This window comes from Parasteatoda tepidariorum, chromosome 2, assembly GCF_982258835.1.
Source record: "Parasteatoda tepidariorum strain Cologne lab strain chromosome 2, Ptep-v5.0, whole genome shotgun sequence".
NCBI lineage: Eukaryota > Metazoa > Arthropoda > Arachnida > Araneae > Theridiidae > Parasteatoda > Parasteatoda tepidariorum.
In genome coordinates this window covers 52,485,567-52,506,910 of record NC_141756.1, presented here as the reverse complement: position 1 = coordinate 52,506,910, position 21,344 = coordinate 52,485,567, and the positions used below count along the sequence as shown (strand labels likewise).

The 21,344-nt window shown below is 27.3% G+C and overlaps 1 protein-coding gene across 1 annotated transcript in view; it reads left to right on the top strand.

Annotated features, from left to right (window-relative positions):
- Nucleotides 1-21,344, top strand: part of LOC107442288 (transcriptional coactivator YAP1) — a 92,011-nt gene that overhangs the window by 59,286 nt on the left and 11,381 nt on the right. The window contains exon 2 of the mRNA XM_016055818.5: nt 19,820-20,010. Coding sequence (XP_015911304.3) covers nt 19,820-20,010 — 191 coding nt within the window. The remainder of the gene's footprint in view (nt 1-19,819; nt 20,011-21,344) is intronic.

The following is a 21,344-nucleotide window of genomic DNA, read 5'->3' as shown; positions in this document are numbered from 1 at the left end:
AGAAATTTTGCAGTTTCAAGGGGTAATTGAGGCTAGTCTCATAACACTAGATTTCTAATGCAGACTCCTTGGTATCTTCAGATTGAAAATAAATTTGGGGTATGCTTTATTGAATTTTCATGTGAAAGTACATTTAATTCGAAATCCATTTAATTTGCCTATTGAAAAGTTCTTGATTGTTTTATAAGATTATTTCTTGTACTAAAAAGTGATCCTCAAGCAAAATATATGTTTCAAGTGAAATAAGCGCAAATCTCAATCATAAGTGACGAAAAGAGCTCTCAAGGTATTGTTTCTTTTTTCGAGTCAGTCTTTTCAATTACGTTGCAAATGAACACGACTTAAAAAAAATAGATCGGGAGTCGAAAGTGACCTATTTGCGAGTAAAAGTCAGTGTATCCAAATAATTAGTGAAGTAAAGACAATCACAGGCACACCATTAAATAGAAAGTAACATTATAACACACATGTTTGTTATACTAATATTTTTTCTAGAAATTGCTACATTCATTTGTTTCACTTAAATAAGTTATAATAATTATTTACCAAATAAATAAATAAATAAAATAAAATGAAAAACGCAACTTTGAAAGCAATGGTTAATCAAAATTTTTCTATGCTAAAACGGGTTGTTTAAAATGTGTGAACATATAATCAAAACCTTTTGAGTTTTTAATGGAGGAATGAGCTTCTACATGGAGAAAGAAATTCTGTTAAAAATTACCGTACTGTATGGTGATGACATTTATGGCAAAAGAAAGGAAACATAATTCTGGTAATAAATACCAAAATATGAAGTATTTAAATCATTTATTTGATAATTTTTCTATGGTAATGGTTTACCGGAAATTCTAGTTTTTAAAATAGTTCTCATTACCACTCATTTAGTAAAAAAGTACAAAACATTAAAGTAAATTTAACTGAATAAATGTTTTTTATGCCATGCTCTAAGGAATATTGAGAAAATTACTAAATTTTACCACATTTACCAAACTTTATGACATAATATAAAACCGTATTTTATTGTTTATTTTACTAAACTCATAACTAATATGCTTCGGTAAAAATTGCCGAGCTTTTTGGCGCTCACATAGGGCCAGAAACACGGTAAAGTTTGCTATATTCTGGTAGTTTTGATCAAACTGTTTTTATCTCAGTGTAGTAATATGAATGAAGGAGGAATGAGTTAAAATAGGTGGGCAATTAACCTATTGCAGAAATTACATTAAAATTAAGCTAATTTTGTTTTAGATTGTTTAATAACAAAAGTAAATGATATTGCTTTGCATCGGTAATTAATTCAAAAATTCGTACGGGTTGTTTATTAAACCTTTTTCAGTGTTATTTTCCTCACTAGTGTTTTATTTGTCATATCGGAGATTTGTATACATGAGTACGTATTATAGGTGAGATTTTGTGACAATTTGTTTATTGCTGGAGGACAACACTTTGAACTGAACCTGCTTCTGAAAGGAGAAGCTCATAAATTACGTCTATGTTTTGGCAGTGCGCCGCGCTAAGGGCAAATTGCCTACGTACAATCTTTTAATTACCGTGCCAAGGCTTCTTTTACTGGAAGAACAAAATGTTTATGAATGATAGCGGGAATCAACTGGAAGTGGAAAAGCAACTGTTTTATTTTTATCCCTTAGTTTTTTTTCTCCTTTTTTTTCAACGTACAATTTTGATTCAAAGCGAAGACACCCGATTATTTTGGTAGCTCTTTCGTGGAATCTAGAAGTACTTGCTTACCATTTCTAGATGAGATAACGACCTTCTGAAAATGTAACCACTTTCCTAGCGATGCGAGTCGCGATCCCGCCAAAATTCATTAATGTGATTTTGATGTGAGGAGTAATGGTTAAATTCTTTAGTTTCTTGGCGACGCAAGCCAGTCTTCATTAATCTAAAGTCCACATTTCCTGCGCATTTTTTTTTTAATTTTTTTTATTTGTCGATGAGAGAATTCAGCAATCCTTTTGGCATTCATGCTTTATGATTATATTATTTTGGGAATAATTAGTTACAGAAAATCTCATCTGTTAAGGGTCAAAAATCTGGCAATAGTTGAATTATATCAATTTTTTTAACCACAACTTGGTAAAAGTTTATTCGAAAAACAGAGCTGATTCAAATGTACTTTTTAAAAGCAATCGGTATTTATTTTTGATATAGTAATCTAATTATGATTACAAGTAATTGTATTTAAAGGCAATTATAACTTCTGATTATAAGAACCGAGATTATTTTAACCAGAATACCCAATAACCGTAATAGAAAGTAATGCTAGTAATAATAAGTAGTCATGATTTGCGGTTACATGTAATCAGGGTCTACAACTAAGAATAATCATTATTACATAGTTGCTAAGAATGCTAAGAATAATCATGATTACATGATTTCATAATTAATCATGATTACATAGCGATGAACCATAGTATCGATGAAAATCACTATAACATTAATATAGTGCCTATTCGAATCATATTATCGTATTATAAGTATTTTCAATCGATTTTTTTTTTTTTTTTTTTTACATTTAAAAAAAATTTCTGTAGCTAACATTCTGACTAATCTTAACTTCGCACTCAGATTGATAGAAAAAATATTGACTGTTTTAACATGATTGTTATAGTATTGACTGTTTATTGAGTAATATTACTTGTTTAAAATCTCGATTTTAAAATATGTATGGCAAGTAATACTTAAGTTAATCGTGTCTCGGTGTGTGGTATTTCATCTTTCTTGTTATTCTCATTTAATAGCTTCCTCCAATCAATTTACAAATTAGAGTTCATTAGCTTCCGTTTCCGGCTCGTTGGGAGCTAACAATAAGTACAATTTTATGATTTGCGCAGAAAGGCTTAAAATTGTTTAAAATTTTGGGAAGACATTCAAACCATTTAAAATAAAGGGTCATTTTTGTATACATTTATGATATATTTTTATATTTAATATTATATATTAATATATAATATATTATAATTCATATATTATATATTATACATAAAAATATATAATATAATTATTATATTATATATTTTTCATGAATGAAATTATTTGATGTAAAATTTGGTTAGTTGTTGTATCAATCTAAAAAATACTATATTTTTAAAAATGTATTATATTCGAAATGAATATTGCTTTTATTTAAGTTTTTAGCTTTTTATTTACTTCAAAAATGCATAAATAAACAAATAAAATAACCTGAAATCTGAGTTTTCATTTAAGTTCATTTTTTAACAATAATACAAAAAAATTAAGAAAGATAATTATTTATAGTTAATTCTATTTATAAAGTGTGCACACGCCTGATGCTAACTAGAAAAATTGTTTATTATAAAGGCATATAAAAATTGAGAAAAAAATATATTTACAGGTAATGCACATACAATTATCCTAAACAAATTATTCCAAAAGACATATAATTATTCCTAGTATTTTATAAAAAGTGGCAATCGCCTTAAGATTCCTGGAAAAAATCGTTACTGGTAATACACTAAAAAATTTAGAAAGTAAATTATACCTAATTCATTTTGTTTATAAAAAGTGCAATAGCTTAAAGATAACTGGAAAAAATTGTTACTTGTAATACACTAAAAAATTGAGAAAGTTAATTTTTCCTAGTTATTTCTATTTATAAAAAGTGCAATAGTCTAAAGATTATGGGAACAAATTATTACTTGTAATATACTAAAAAAATTGAGAAAGTAAATTATTCCTAGTTAATTCTACTTATAAGAAGTGCAATAGTTTAAAGATTATGGGAGCAAATTATTACTTGTAATACACTAAAAAATTGAGAAAGTAAATTATTCCTAGTTAATTCAATTTATAAAAAGTGCAATAGTTTAAAGATTATGGGAACAAATTATTACTTGTAATACACTAAAAAATTGAGAAAGTAAATTATTCGTAGTTAATTCTATTTATAAAAAGTGCAATAGTTTAAAGATTATGGAAAAAATTATTACTTGTAATACACTAAAAAATTGAGAAAGTAAATTATTCCTAGTTAATTCTATTTATAAAAGGTGTAATAGTTGAAAGATTATGGGAACAAATTATTACTTGTTATACACCAAAAAAATTGAGAAAGTAAGTTATTCCTAGTTAATTCTATTTATAGAAAGTGCAATAGTTTAAAGATTATGGGAACAAATTATTACTTGTAATACACTAAAAAATTGAGAAAGTAAATTATTCGTAGTTAATTCTATTTATAATAAGTGAAATAGTTTAACGATTATGGTAACAAATTATTACTTGCAATACACTAAAAAATTGAGAAAGTAAATTATTCCTAGTTAATTCTATTTATAAAAAGTGCAATGGCTTAAGTATTCCTGTAAAAAAAAATTGTTACTTGTAATACACTAAAAAATTGAGAAAGATAATAATTGCTAGTTTTTATTCTCCTCTATTTAAAAGAAATGTTTATTCTATTTATAAAAATTGAAATGGCTTAAAGATTACTTGACAAAATTTTCACACTACTACACTCAAATATTGAGGAAGAAAAATTTTTACTGACAATACACAAAATAATTGGCACATAAAATTATCAATAGACAATTTTATTTACTAAAATTACAATCGCCTGAAGATTACTGGTAAATTTTGTACTGATAACACACAAATTATTCATAGTTAATTCTATTTATGAATAGTGCAATAACTTAAAAATTACTGGAAACATTAGTCAAAATTCACCCCAACCTTGACTCGACTTTCTTTATTTAGTGTTTAACATTGACAACGCCTAATTTAACTCAGAACAAAAGCTTGATAAAAATAAATCATTCTTAAAGGGTTTAATAAAACAGGAAGATGGCATTGTAAATTGACACATATATGTTTTTTAATGCAGATGTTTCACGGCCTTAAGTTTAATTGCGAAAACTTGTTAATGATATAGTTAGTTCAAGCATTTTCCTTGTCTTTTGGCTTTTAATAGTTATATTATACTAATTACCATTAAATATATCCTTAATGAATTTAAAACATTGAAATATTTGTAATATTCAGTTTGTAAATTATAAGGCTTGAAAATAATGTGTTTCATTTTTCATGATTAATATCTTTCGCTTCATGCCATTACTAATTGTAAATTTCATGTTATAAATCTGTTTTTATTATTCTTTGAAATAAAAATAATAATATCTAAAAATTAATTGCGTTTATTATTATATTCAACATTCCCACCTCCTTATTAAATAAGTGACTTTGAAACTGTTACTTTATATCTTAGCTATTTTATATCTAGCAGTTATAGTAACTATCACGTGGTTAATAACATTTCCAACATTATTGTTTATTTCTTATTATGTAAATTTTAATTTACAGGTTTTCATTTTGATACTTTTTCTTAAAAAAGTTATCAAATTTTCTATTTTGATGTTTAAAATATTTAACAACAGCACTTAGAGTTATAAAAATTAAGTTAAAAGAATAAAATACAAGTTGTGATTGTTCATGATAAATTCTTTTTGTATAACATAATACAAGTTATACCAGGTTATTTTACGAATGCTTTGCATGCAATATACATAAATGTAACAGTATGTTTTTACATGTTGTGCTAATGTTAGTTTTATTCAGTTTTATTTTTGACATTTCTCTACAGAAAATGAAAATTTTATAAATAAGCCACTTTTAATAATTAGGTATATTTAATTGGATACGGAAATTGATGTATAGTTTAAAAAGAATAATAAAAAAACTAGAAAGAAAAAAATTATTATAAAATAAAAAAATTACATTAAACAAGCATAAATTTTGGAAATAGGAGTGTCAGGTTTTTAAAATTTTCTATTTTCAACTTTAAATTGGAGATTATATCCGTGAATATACAATTAAATAATGAATTCGTTTTTGGATATGTAATTAATTGAGGAGGAATATCTTCTAATTTAGATATAAGAAAAAAAATTTATTTAGGATTTTTTTTTTTTTTTTTTCTTTGAAAAAAATCAACCGATTTGAAATTTCTAGATGAAGTAGATTAAAGCATAAATTTTTCTGATTTGTAAAAACTTTTATGAAACTAATGTAATTCATAGCAAATCTAATAAAATTACATCTCTTATTAGAGAAATTCCATAGCATATTAAACTTCCTATGTAATTTTTAATATGTATATACATTTGCACTTCTTATAGCTGAAATTTTCTTTGATTTCAGTTAGCATAAGAAACACTATTTGTTTTAATTTCTCTTTAATATTTTCTTAAATATTAATTTAAAAAATATACATATTTTATTATAAATTCTTTTTTTCAAATTTAATGTGAGTTTAAAGTATTTTTCTCTGAAGTCTAAATGATATGCACATACGTCAAACTGTAGGCTCAAAACAAGTTCTAAGTTTAAACAGCTTTTTTTTTCTTTCCTTTTCTTTTTTTAAAGAAATTCTAACTCCATTCCTCCATTAGCAGCAAGCAAGGAAGCAATTAAAGGACAACTCTATTTGCCTAAATATACCATTTATATATTTGAAAGGTGTATAGCCGCACAGTATCATTTCAGCCTTTGGGTTGAGTGAACTTTTGAAGTTTGACCTTTTTGTGTAACGGATACTAATTTAATATCGATAGCTTTTTGGTGATAATTAAAAACTTTCTGTTTGTAATTTTACCTTTCTAGAAATGCAATAAAATGTCTCTTTGGAATCGATTTAAATTTTTTGTTGCTTAATTAAAGTTTAGGATGAAATCCGTTTTCCTGTTAGCTTGTTTAGTTTAAGAAAAACTAATTTGCCTTTGATTTTATGTCTTGCACCTGATTTTTTAAACTGTAAACTATGTTATTATCAATAAGAATTTTAGAATTAACGTTGCATTTTTAATAACCTATATCAAATTGGGTTTTAAAAGGCAAACTGTTTTGTATAATTGCTTAATCGTATTTTTTAACTCAGTTTTTGTGGCAGCTTTATGATTTTCTCTTCATTTTAAGAATTTTGAATGCAGTTTTAATTCATAGTTTAATACTGAATTGATAGTTAAGAGTTTTCTGTAGCTGAGTCTTGAACTTTATTGCTTTATGTTAAAACAAGGGTAAAAATTCTAGTAAAATGTTTGCACTGTATGGTAATGACATTTCTGATTAAAAAAAAAATAATAACTCTGGTATTAAAAATCAAAATATACGGTATTTAAGTCATTCATTTGGTAATTTTTCCGTTCATATGATAATGGTTTATAAACGGTAAAATGGCCAAATTATAGTTCTTACTACCACATATTTAGTAAAAATTATTAAACCGAAAAGTAAATTTAACCGAATAAATGGTTTTTAATGCCATTCTCTAAGGTATCATGATAAAATGACCTATTTTTACCAGATTTATAAAATTTTATTACGCATTGTAAAACCATATTTTATTGTTAATTTTGCCTAAAGCACTTCGTTAAAAATAACTGAGTTTTTTGTTGTTCCCATAGAGCCAAAAACACTGTAAATTTTGTTCCATATTCTAAATATATATATCGAATATTCTAGGGAACGTAATCTAAATTCAATCAATCTATAAATGAAAAACTAACATTTCTAAAGGAAAATAATCGTAAGTTTCTAAAGGAGATTTTATAAAGTAAGTGTCATATATTTAATATTTTTTAAATATAATATATTTACCTTGTATTTATAGTGCTTTTTAGATATATTTATTAAGTATTTTATATTTTTACCACTACACTATAAAAAAATCTGCATCAAATTACGGTAAAAAAGTACCGCCACTCAGGATGGCGGTACTCTTTACCGTAAAATCCATTTTTACCTTAACATGTTACAGAACAATAAACCTGATATACCTTAATTTTAAAATTGTAATCAGAAAATCACTCTAATTAAATAAATGTTACTGTAAAAATTACGATATAATCTTTTAAAGTAAAAATAGATTTTATGGATGATGCACCTGAAATGCCGATACTTAATACCGTTATTTGAACCGTAAGATTTTACATTATAGTATTAGTTATTTTTTTCTGCCATGAATAAATATAATAAGGAACCGGAACCTAAAACTAAGCATCATACGTTATTCGCAAAACACGGCAAACAAACGAACTTGATTCGTAACTTAGTGAAAGATGTTGACATTTTTATGATTTTGATTAAATAGCTTTATGGTGTAGGTGTAGGAAAACATCACAGTAACTGCTTACGAAATGTTTTTTTCTACTGAATAACACCTTTTTTAAAAGAAATTGGCAAAATATGAATTTTATGTCACAGCCATTGAAATGTTCGTTAGGGTCAAATTATACAAATATCGACTTTTGAGCATTTTGAAATTCTGCATATATTAACAATCAATTTAAAAGAAAGTTATCTAATTCTCGTGATGGTTTACTGACTATAATAACTTTCTGTGTAAATAGGATGCAATCTTTGGAAAACTTTCCGTATGTATATAATGATTATTGTTTTCTTTTTGCATACAAGATCGCTTTTCTTAGAACCTACTGAAGCGATTATCAAATTTCTGTTTTTCATTTCGCTTTTTTATAATTATGTTTAACAAAGAGGTCTTTTTCGAAATTCTCTTAAATGTTTTTTTTTTATTTGCAAATTTAATTTTTCATCAAAGTAATAACTTAAATTTTAAATTTCAATTTCACTATTTAAATCGTTTGAATTTTAAAAAAAATAACAGTAATAAATTATTCTTAAAGCGCTGAGAATTCAAGCAAAAAAAGAATGTTACATATATTTAGTAGCCGATTCTGCAGCTGCTCAGAAATAAACGACCTTTATTGAAAAAAAATTTTAAGTAAAAAAAGAAATATTTTTTTTCGTAAAAATCTTCCTTGAAAACACTGACCAATTTTAATATGGTACAAGGTAAAAAATTCCAGATTGAATTATTATATAAAATTCCGACACTTTGGGTGCATCATGGGTAAAATCTATTTTACCGTAAAATCCATTTTTACAGCAAAATATTATTCCACAATTTTATACAGTTATATTTATTTATTTAGAGTGATTCAGTGGTTTTTACTGTAAAAATTTTAGTATATCAAACTTTTGTTCTGTAACATGTTACGGTAAAAATGGATTTTACGGTAAGAAGTATCTGTATCCTGAAGGACGGTACTTTTTACCGTAATTTGATCTGGAATTTTTAATAGTGCAAGTAGAATAGAAAAAAAAATTTATTTAAAAATTCAAGTATTTTTCTAATAAAAAATACGTTCTCCCACAAGCCCTTTATTTATTTCATCATGTCACGTCTAATTTCCCCAATGGTGATAGTCATTGGCGAAGTGCGAAAAATACTGGCAAATTTAAAGTATTATTGGTCCGTAGAAAAATCAAGGAAATATTCGAATGCTTCAAAAATCAAAGATCAGCCGCCATCTATTTATATTTTGATTTTCTACGAAATCATTTTTCATAAAATCGAAAAAATTGGGCAAATTAGCGGTTGGGGAGTTATGAGAATGTAAAAACAAATATAAATCAAGTATCATGCTACCGAAGTTGAACAATAGTTTTTGTTTTCCTAAGAGAAAGAAAAGTAATATCGGCTTAAAAAACTGGTTTTTCAGATGATATACCTTTTCTGTCTCATTATTTTCGAATAAATGCTTTTCACTTTTTTTATTGTTGTTATCATTTCCTTTTTTTTTTTCTAGCTTGTTTCCATATAAAGGGAAAAATTTGACTTTCTAATGCCAAATAAAAAAACATTCTAATCCGTTAAAAACCACCATTTTAGGGTTGCTAGTTTTGGCGAAAATTATAATATCACTCACAGATAAATAATAATATAGATGACGTCATTCGGAATTGCTTCAAAAAAATTTTAATATAAATATCTGAAAATTTAAGAGCATTTATTTTAGAGATAATTAATTGTTCCAAGACTTCGGTCTGAGAAAAATTGTAAGATCAAAGCTACAAGAACAAGGAAAATTTACAGTGTTTCTAGCTCTATAAAAACACCAAATAGCTCGGCAATTTTTATCGAAGCGCTTTGATAATGACTTCGGTAAAATTAACAATAAAATATGCTTTCATAGTAAGTGATAAAATTTGGTAAATGTGTTAAAATTTGGTAATTTGATCATGGCATAAAAACCTTTTATTTGGTTAAATTTAATTTTCAGTTTTGCATTTTTTACTAAATGTGTGGAAATAAGTTCTGTAATTTTGAAAATCAGAATTTCCAGTATGCCGTTACCATATGAACAGCAAAATTACCAAATGAATGGTTTAAATATCGTATATTTTTGTTTTTATAACCAAAATGATGGGGGTTTTTTAACAAAAAATGTCTATACTATCCATCACGGTAATCTTTCCAGATATTTTTTCTCCGTGAACGTTACACGCATTCAAATATTCTTATACGTGTATGTCAAAGATTTAAAAAAATAAGAAAGAAAGGAAATTATTTTTATTTTTATTTACCCCTCAATGTGGGGTAACTAGCACTAAGAATTCAATATCTTGCTTATGTTATTTTATTTTACATTGACTCTAGTTTTTGTTACTCCATGTTATGCTGATGGGGTAACAAAGGGCTAAAATAAATGTGTATATACCTTCAAAGTAAAAAGCATTATTTTTTACTCTTTTATTTCAGGAAGTTTAGAGTTTAAATGGAAGTAAAAACTAAATTCTTTGTAATATTTACCTTTATAATTTATGTAATTGAAATGACACTTTAATGGAAAATAAAAAAAAACTTTTTATAAGTTAAAAATTAAAAATATAAATGAATATATTTTATTTCAAAGCAGAAAACACAAGATTCGTTTTTTAATTTTATAGATTGTAATATTACAGTCCTAAAGTTCGAAAGCAATCCTATGGTTTGTTACAGTAAATTCAGAGTTTTCTGGAATAGGAAATCTATTAGGAGAAAGTTTTTAAAGTGCTAAACATACTTAAAGTGTTAATAAAATAAAGTGTTTAAAAATTAAATGTAATTTATTTATCTTGTTAAATAATGTTTACAATTTCTGGCAAATAATGTAAAGCACATTACAAAACAACGAAATCAATTCTTAAAATTGTGTGAAATCGAAAATAATTTAATATCTAAAAAATGACGTATTCAAGTATCCTTCTAGGCTCCACTGTGCTAGCCTGATTCTGCGGTAATAATTATTAAAATTAAATGTAAATAATTAGTTTCGAAATGAATTATAAGTAGTTCATTAGTCAAATTATTTGTATGCAAACTAAGCAAAATTATTTTAGCTAAAATAATATTTTTTAAGGTTTAGTTATTATAATTTGCATTAGTTATTATAATTTGCATTAGTTATCATAATTTGCATTAGTTATTATAATTTGCATTAGTTATTATAATTTGCATTAGTTATCATAATTTGCATTAGTTATTATAATTTGCATTAGTTATTATAATTCGCATTAATTATTATTTAATAAATCGAAAATTATAAATTAAAATAATAATTTTATGTTGACACAATTGACACTAAGCAAAACACGACTGCGTCTCGTCCACGAATAAATGCTGAAGCGTATTTTATAATTTCAAGAATGATTTACGTCAGCCAACGTAATATGTTTGTTTTGACGTAAGAGAAATACCCTTAATTAGACGATCTGAGATCAAAAATAAAATACTTCTATGATAAATAGCAACATATGTTTACTTTATCCGGTCTCAAAATTCCAGAGCATAACATTTTGCATGCCAGCATAGTTTATACCAATATTATTTCAACGCACATGATTTATGTTTGATTAGCATACTTTTTTGAAAGGTTGATCCGAAATATCAGTTACACAGATGGAGATATTTTATGTTCGCTTTTGATGGACAGAACTGGTGCTTACGTAAATTCAGGGTCGAAGATCTTGTAAATTCTTTGGATTGAAAGTAAACTAATGTCAGCTGTATAGTATTTTGATTGTTGATAATAATATCTAAGTGTGTTGATTGATTAAGATCAATTCGCTAAAAAGTAAGAAGTATTTTAATCACTTATTTTTCAATAAGTTTTCAGCGAGTCAATATAAAAAAAACAACCGATAATGTGTCTTAAAGCTAATTAAATTGCATACTTTTTGTTTAATTTTAACGATAGCTAAGCCTTACAAAACTTTAATATTTTTTTTTTTTTTTTTGACGTGTTAAGGTTGATTTTAGGTTTAAAGCTGACTTAAGAAAACCGTAAGAAAATCAACATCCAAAAGTTTATAATCAAAGTGTATGAAGTTATTTTTTAGCACTTGAGTTTGATTTGAGGTTGATAGAAAACTACCTTAAGAGCAGCCAACTTAGGTTGTTTTTGAGGTGAAAATGTTATTATCTTCAAACAAATAAATATATTTGAGGTGTGAATAAAATCTCCCAATTAGAATTAAAAGCATTGCTGAGTTATATATGAGGTTGACGTTTTGAGGTGTCAATGAGGTAGAATTTATGAGGTTATTGATGATATTCATGAAATTAAGGTTTATTGATAAGGCTATTTTTGGTGCCAAACATGACCTTGTTTCCTACCTCAGGTATATTTTTTTTTACACTTGTCAACCTCCCAGTCTTTTTTTACACCTCTCACTTACTCTCTATTACTTGATTAAAATCTTCATTCGCTTAAAAAGTATACAAATGAAAATATACAAAAATATACAATGTTTCAAGCACCCAAAACTACGCTTCCATTTTTAAGATATGCCAGACATTAATGTAATTTGATGTAAATAGAAATATTTTACTGCTTCAGTTTTTTGGCATTATTTATTTAATGACTGGCTAGTTTAACATCACATTCTTTGTCTTTACACCATTCTATTCTCAGATATCCAATGTTTTAATACTAATAAAGGTAATTTTCCTTTTTATATTTTTACTCTTTTATTTCACTGTGTTTGTATGACGTGTTTTAAAGTAAAGTGTATTTAAATTTCATCTTGTTCAAGTATTGAATAAATAATTGTAAATATGCACCTTTTATCTTTTTCAAAGCTAACTGAATGGGATATTTTTAAACTAAATGTAATAATTCCAATCTTTAAAACTGATTGCATATGCCAAATTGTTACAATTTAGACAACAAGGATTGCGTGATGGGTATTTTGTTCTACATTTGGTTTCCGCGATATCGGTTTTCTGTCGCGAATTTTATTGACACAAATTGTCAACTTCGCACTTGCAATATGCTCTGAAATAATGGATTGCTTAACTCATTTTAGATTCAGAGTACGATTGTTGGTGAGATTTTTTTACTTTATTTTAGCTGTGTGAAATTAGTAGGAGTTGTTGAAATTTGTTTAAAAAGTTTTCCAAATTACATACACATTTGCAATACATATTTTCGTTTTGTAATAGTTTGCTTAACATTTTGAAATTTTTAATTATTGCATTAAGTTTTTAAAAATAAAAGAACGATAATAGCTATGTGTTTTACATAGTATAAAAGAGGATAAGTGCAACCACAGCATATTTATTGCCAGTGTTAAAGGAAAACTTTGTAAAATGTTGGCGTTTCTAACAAAAACATTTTTTATAAGTTAAACGATAAAAGAAATTAAGAAAATCATCAACTCTCATATCAGAATTGTTTGCAGAAGCGTAAAAATGTATAACTTGAAAAAAATTATAACGTATCTGCGCAATTAAAAAATTTTGGAGAGTATTGAACCATTCAAATTCACCACTATTTTAATATGGTACACAATTGGACCATATTATAATATTTCTTAAAGTTGATTATTCGATGCCATGGCAGAACTGGAAAGGAAATTTGGTTAAATTCAGGACATGAAGTTACAGAAAAATCCCTTCGTATTATAGTTCTAAATATTGTTATAATTGTTCAACATTGAACAGAATTTTTTTTTATATTGAACAACAATATTTTAAAAAGTTAGAAAAAGCGTTTTTACTTGCTCTTCAAAACTCCAAAGGGCCTTTTTTGAGCTTTTATCTAAAAAAATTTCTTAAATACCGCTGCAATTTTGTGAAAAAATTTCTAATGAAGTGTCACAGAACTTAAATTTTTTCCATTTTAGCCAAAATAAATTGATACTCTATTAATCAGCATAAAATTATAGTCTATTAGTCAACATAAAATTATACTCTTATTAGTCAACATAAAATTATAGTCTATTAGTCAACCCAAAACTATAATCTATTAGTTCGCATAAAATTAGTATATATTATATGTAAATGTCATAATTAAATTTTGTCCCGTAAAAAGTTACCTAGCTGTTTTTCCTGTATTTTTGAAATTGATTGAATTGAAGAAAAAACTAAAATTGATCAAAAAATTTGATAGATTGAAAATGAAAGTATGTGCTTCTCAAATTTAATCTTTCACACCCAAAAAATTAGATAAAACAAGTGTTAGCTTCCGTGAATCTTTATAAAAAATTGTATTCATAGTAGCGAGAATATGGCATCATTTTTCAGAATTAGAACATTAAATCAAAAGCGACCTAAATATAAATTTTTAGTTCTATTCATAACATAGGAATTGATATGATGAAATATTTGTATATTCCTTTGAAAGTTTGATGTTAAAAATTTATGCAGAACTTCTATGGGGAGTGATGTCTTGTGGCTATCTATTGTAAGCTCTCATCTGTTTGAAGTTAGTCTATTTTAAATAAACTTCAGACAGCAAAAGGTGATGCCAGTGAATCAGAGAAATGTCGATCTGATTGAACGATTAATTAATCTGTTCTTTAACTTTTCGAAGAAAGGGAAATCAAAATTCAACAACAGCAAAACATGGACAAACTTATTCAATTTAATACTCTGCCTTTAAAACGACTGAGGGAGATTTTTATTGTGTGTGTTAACTGCAGGTACAATTAGCACCAAAACTCGACAATGCCAACACAGGGACATACCCTATTTGTGTTCCTCTCCAACGTATTTATTACACACTTTCATTGAACTTGCATTCAACATTTCGTCTTTTCGATCATTTACCTTTGTTAAACTGTATCTCGTGTCTGAAATAAATAATAAATCTCCATGGGAATAAATGGCTACATTAGTTGAAGAGCGCATCTTTAAAGCGATCGTTGAAGTCTAAACTGGAAAACGAGCAATTTCCGGGGAAAATTTACGTTATCTTTATTTTTTGTAACTGCTTGAATTAGTACGCCGGACAAAATCCAAAAAAGACTGCCGATTTTCTCAGTCGCCGAACTTTTCGCCCTCCAATCAGGCACGCCTCGAGTTCCTCTGTCTTTGCACCATTTTTGTTACTTAGGTGCTTCTGTATGAAAACCAATCAGCGTGTCCACTTCGCCAAAAAAGAAACTGTGCAACTTTGTTTCCTGGGGTGAAGAGAATCGAGGTTTTTGACATCTGCGGAGTCGAACAAACGATCTCTCGCCAATCATTTTGTTACCCTCTGCTACACTAGGGATCAGCGGAAAGACGAAAAGAAACGACTTTAATTTTTTTTTTTCTTCAGAAATTGTGAGAAAGAACTGATAATCATTTGAGCGTATTAAAAAAATTGTGTTGGTCGATTTATTTAGTTCCTTTCTTGAATGTGTAAGTAGTAAATCGCCATTACGATTTCCGTAGTCAATGAGTGAGGTTGGTGTACGAATGAAGATAATCATACATTATGTACGTGACGATAACTAATTTAAAAATTACGCAATTGGATGTTAAATATCAAACGTTATTGCTATTTTGCATAATATATAACAATAACTAATTTCAGAATTACGGAACTGCTCATAAAATATCAAACGATATTGATAATTTGCATAATATGTGACAATTACTAATGTAAGAATTGTAAGATTGGACGTAAAATATCAAACGATATTGCTATTCTGCATAATATATGACAATAACTAATTTCAGAATTGTAAGATTGGACGTAAAATATCAAACGATATTGCTATTCTGCATAATGTGTGACTATGACTAATTTAAGAAATGAGCGTTTGGTCGTAAAATATCAAACGATATTGCTATTCTGCATAGTAACAAAGTAATTTGAACGTGTATTTTTTTCTCCTTCTAATGACTGGGGATATTAACGACGAATTACAGTATCAAAGTGATATGTGTTGCAGTTAGAGAACAACCTCAGGGAAAGCAAAACATAACATAAAAAATATGATTCTGAAATATAGTTAGCATTATTATTATTTTGGAGAAGTACAAATCGATTTAATATTGTAGGATATTTCCAAATTTTTAATAAACGCTTAATGCTTAAATCTGCTAACTTATTTCACACTATGGATATTAAACTCTATAGATATTAATCTCTATAAATATTAATTACACTACTCAGAAAAATTGATGCAATATTGAACCACAATATCAGTTCTTTTTTAAAACCACAATACCGGTGTAGTTTAACAAGAATTATTATAGTTAAGGCCGATTTTTACGATAACATCGTCCAGCATTATCCTATATTTTAAACAGTGTTTGTGATCGTCTTTTTTTAAAATTGAGATTTTATGCCAGGAACTAAAAAAATTACCTTGTTCAATTTCGAAATAAGATGGGTTTGATGGTTGTTAATAATCTCTAATCTGTGTTTATGAAAGAGAGAAATGTTCAATCGGAAACTGCCTAAATTCATTAATGGATACATTATTCAGTTATCTACATTTTCCAGACATGAAAAATTTAAATTATATCTGTAATATTTAATATAACCGGCCTTGTTCATTCTCTTTTAATTTCTCTACAGAATGTTTTGATACTTGAAGTTTTCTTCAATTATGATTATATCATAAAATAATTGAGGTACAGTTAACATTAGGTGATGAATAATAAATTAAAATTACGGTGTAACTTGTAGTCTTTAATCATTTAACATAATGAATCTACTGGATATTGATGACTTTGAATATTTAACCTTAAGAGTATAGAGATATAATTTATTTTTTATCATAACACATCTCAGAAAATATGTATTTTTTTAAAGAAACTAATTGCCCATAATACTCTAATTCGAAGCTCATACAAAGGCTATTTTTTTTAAGCTATAATGAATAAATATTCACTTTTTTACAGCCATAATCGATTATGAATGATTTGATTATTGTTGTCCAGCGTACAATGCATTTGATGGATAATTTATTTTCTTTATTGCCTGCTTTCACGATATTGTTAAAATTTTACTGCTTCCTTGTCTCGCTACGTCCTTGAAGCTTTTATTAAGATTCTATCACAATGTAGGTCAACTCCTGAAATATGTGTCTTTTTATTATTAAATTGTCTCAATCAATTACAGAATCAATTTATTTATGCTAGTAATTAAGTCTAGAAAGAAAGCATTCTTTAATCTTCTAACGTTTTCTTTCAGATGTTATAAAAATGTTTGCATTAAAAACACCATTTTTGTACTAATTTATGATTTTATTTTAAGAAAGTTCTGTCAGTACAACGAATTAGTTATTAAAACGTAAATAATTTAAACTGTTTGTTTATTTTAAGATGAAAAAGGTATTATATATAACATCTTTGTACTAATTTATGATTTTATTTTTAAAAAAGTTCTGTTAATACAGCGAATTTGTAATTTGCAGGCACATTATTTAAACTGTTTGTTCATTTTAAGTGGAAAAAAATAAAAAGTTTTAAATGATGCTGAGCATTTCACTGTTTTTTTCTTCATTACTTTTACAAAGGAAAAGAAAAGACTTATAAGTTATTTTTACTAAACTATTATAATCAGTATCGAGAATTTCAATAAGTTAAGTTTTTATAACTCCAAAAATTCTAATTTAGTACATGCAGTTAGTTTATTATATAATATATGTATGGTTGCAATTTCCTAATCAAAGTTTGCTCTATTTAATATTATTGCAATTTTTAAGTTTCCTTTTAGTTATTATAATCTGCATTTCTTGTGTTTATATTGTAAATTTTCCATTCAATGCATCTAAAAATGTATGCTGGGTAACATGTTTTTTTCGTTAAGAACACTTTACACAGCTCTATTGTATTTAAAGTCAGTTTGTATTTGTTATGACTGTGTGATTTTTTTATTCCATTTCAATGAAGTTTGCTTAAATTGCGCCTTCTCAGAATAACAGTAAATTTCAATTAAATAACTTAATAAAAATTGATGGCGCGACAAGATTTTTATAAAATATTTAGGTAAAGTTTAATATATGAAGTACCTCAATTCAATTTCAATACAGTTTGTACAGTGTATAACAATTTTAATTTTTCATTTTGGTTAATACAGTTGATGTTTTTTGTAATAATTTTAAATTTTTAATATAATCTTAAGGAGAAAAAAAACTGTACTGAAATAATCTTTTGTTTTCTTACAAATTGCAAAACTGATATTCATAAATATTTTGATGATATTCTTAAGATCGGTGAAGTTCAATTTGTGTTATGTCTCAGTTTAATTTCTCATGCTCGGTAAAGTTTAATTTGTGTTATGTCTCAGTTTAATTTAGATAGTTCTATTTGTCACAGTTATAATTTTTCTATTTAATTTTGAATTCTGTAAATATAATTTTTCAATTCATTATCAACTTACCGTGCTCTATTTGCATTAATTGCAATGCTTAAATTAAACAAAAAAAAAGTTATTGAATAATTTCTGAAGGATAATTTACTGGCTCAAATTAAATCACTTACATCCAGAGTTTAAAAAATCAATTCCTACCGGAGCTTTACCTTGCATTATAATCCGTAACGTGATTATGTTCTCAACTAAATTGCGTAACACTCAAAGAGTTTAATATATCCTTCTTTTCTGAGATTTACAGTAAGAAATATCCATCATTTTCAAAAGAATTTCACGCTATTGTTTGCCCTCCCTCTAAATATAGCTCAGGTGATAACGCGAGTGCTTTTGCCGACAAAAGAGAGGGTGTTTGCCGCTGGCGAAGGTGATTAGTGACTTTTCCTACATCAATGGCAAAAAAAAAGGGAAATTGGCCTGTAGGCAACAGAAATGGGGCGGCTAATGTTCAACCAAGGGTGGAGGCGGATTATAAGAAAACTTACAATGGCCTCAAGAAAGCCTTTTTGTTCAATTTTAAATTTTATTTTTATTCTTTTCAAAATTTTTATTTACAAAAATGCTTCGCACTACTTCGTCTTATGAAAGTTTGGTCAACAGTGTAAAAGATACCAGTATATATATATATTTTTTATGGTAATCATAATTTAAACATTATGATTGCATATTGTGAATGACTTATAGTTATTAAAAAGGTAAATCATTGAATATGAAATTAAGAGATTTGTGAAAATGTTATAAGTCTGGGAAAGCGTAGGACGCAATCAGGGATACCATACAGACTAAAATAAAAAATATATAAATCTGATTAATAGATACATTTATACTATTTGATCACACATGCTTACTAAACCTAACTAAACCAAAAAAAAATCTCAATTTAACAAACTTGATTGAGGTTTATTTAAGTTTGATCAAATTTATTCAATTAGTATAACTTAAGTATATTAAAACAAATCTAATTTGTCAATTTTTAGAAGAAGAAAAAATTATATTAAACATTGAATGTAAAGTTTGAAAAATAAAATAAATAAGTAAAAATTGACATTATTTTTACTTCTGATAAAAAATAAGCTGTTTATTGGTTTTTTTAAATTGGTTATGAAACGATTACAAAAAAGCTAGCAATTTATACAACCGCTATAACTGACTTGTTACCAAACGTAAATATGCTAATATTGTTCTGAGACGTCATTATGAAATAAAATAAAATTGTCTTCTCTACTTTTATAATATTTTATTATTTTTCCTTCTAGAAATTTACTGTAGGATGAATTACTATATGTAGTGTAATATAATGCAATGCAATGTAATTGTAATTAATGTAATGTACTTTTTTGCAGTCATTTAACACAAACAACGACATGGGTTGATCCACGTAAGAAATTAACGTCAGGAAACATGGCGGCATCAGTCAATATGCAGAATCTTGGTGCCTTGCCTAAAGGATGGGAGCAAGCTACTACACTAGAGGGTGAAGTTTACTTTATTAATCATATAGATCGCACCACAAGTTGGTTGGACCCAAGAATACGTAAGTATGCTGTCTCTCTAACTAGTGAACTCTTCTTGCCCATCGTCTAGAACACTGTTGATGACTATGGTTATGAGTTTAAACTATTTCCAAGTTGGGGTGTTGGGTAATCATTTAGGACAGGTTTTGAATCGGAGAGACAAGAGAGGTATAGTTTGTGTAAAATTAGAACTCCTCCAGACATTCGTTTGGACCTGTGGCGGTTACTATGGTAACGAGGTATGACTATTTCAAGTAGGGGTGCAGAGTCCCTGTAAAAGGGAATATCTTCAGTGTATTGTGTAAGTCCTAGAGTGAAGCTGCCCTCCTTAAAATGCGCCATTCTTGTTTCCATAGCACCAGACGGCCTCCGATTTTGAGGCGGGAGGAGTTCTTAGCATAGACAAACTATATCAAAAGCTGTGGAAGATGTATCAAACTTCTCAGTTAGAAGAAAACCAGTAAAGGCTGAATTCACCATAACTTTCCGATCTAATTCACTCCACGGTGTTGATGTAGTGCTACCACCTGTACCTGGGTTCTCAAACATCTAGAGCATTGTCGGTGACTATGGTTACGAAGTTAAATTATTTCAAGTTAGGTTGTGGAGTAAACATTAAGGATAGGTTTTGAATCGGATAAGCAAGAGCTGTTAAAAAATCAATATCAAATGTAAAAATTTATCTAACTTCTGAGTCTGAAGACCATCAATAAAGGCTGTATTCTCCAAAATATCAATAGCTTTCCGATCGAATTCATTTAACGGTGGTGCTGTGGTACTACCACCTGTAACTGGGTTCTCAAATATCTAGAGTATTGTCGGTGAATATGGTTATGAGGTTAAAATACTTCAAGTTGGGATGTGGGGTAAATATTTAGAACAGGTTTTAAATCGGGTAGGAAAGGAAAATATCAAAAGCTGTCCTCTTTGAAATGCGCTTCTTCTTGTTTCCATAGGATCAGACAGACTCTGACAGTGTGGCGAGAAGAGTTCTTTGGATAGATAGACAAAAACTGTTCCATCTGCTAACAAAATAACAGAGAAAAAGAAATATTTACACAAAGCTTATACCAAATGTTTAAGAAATTTAGCTTTATTGCAATGAGTATAATATTTTGTTCAGCGCCAAAACAAAATAAACAAACAGACCAATCTAAATAACTTTTGATCAAATGATCAGATCTTCACGGTTCAATACTCAATCTTAATAGTTCGAAGGGGGTGACCTTATAGAAGCTAATTAATTAATGCATACGGTATTTTCAGTTACAAAATCAGGCACGAAAACGTACTTTCTCTGAATAAAAATACCGTTTTTTGACGGATTCGGATTTCTGACCCTCAAAATATAGGT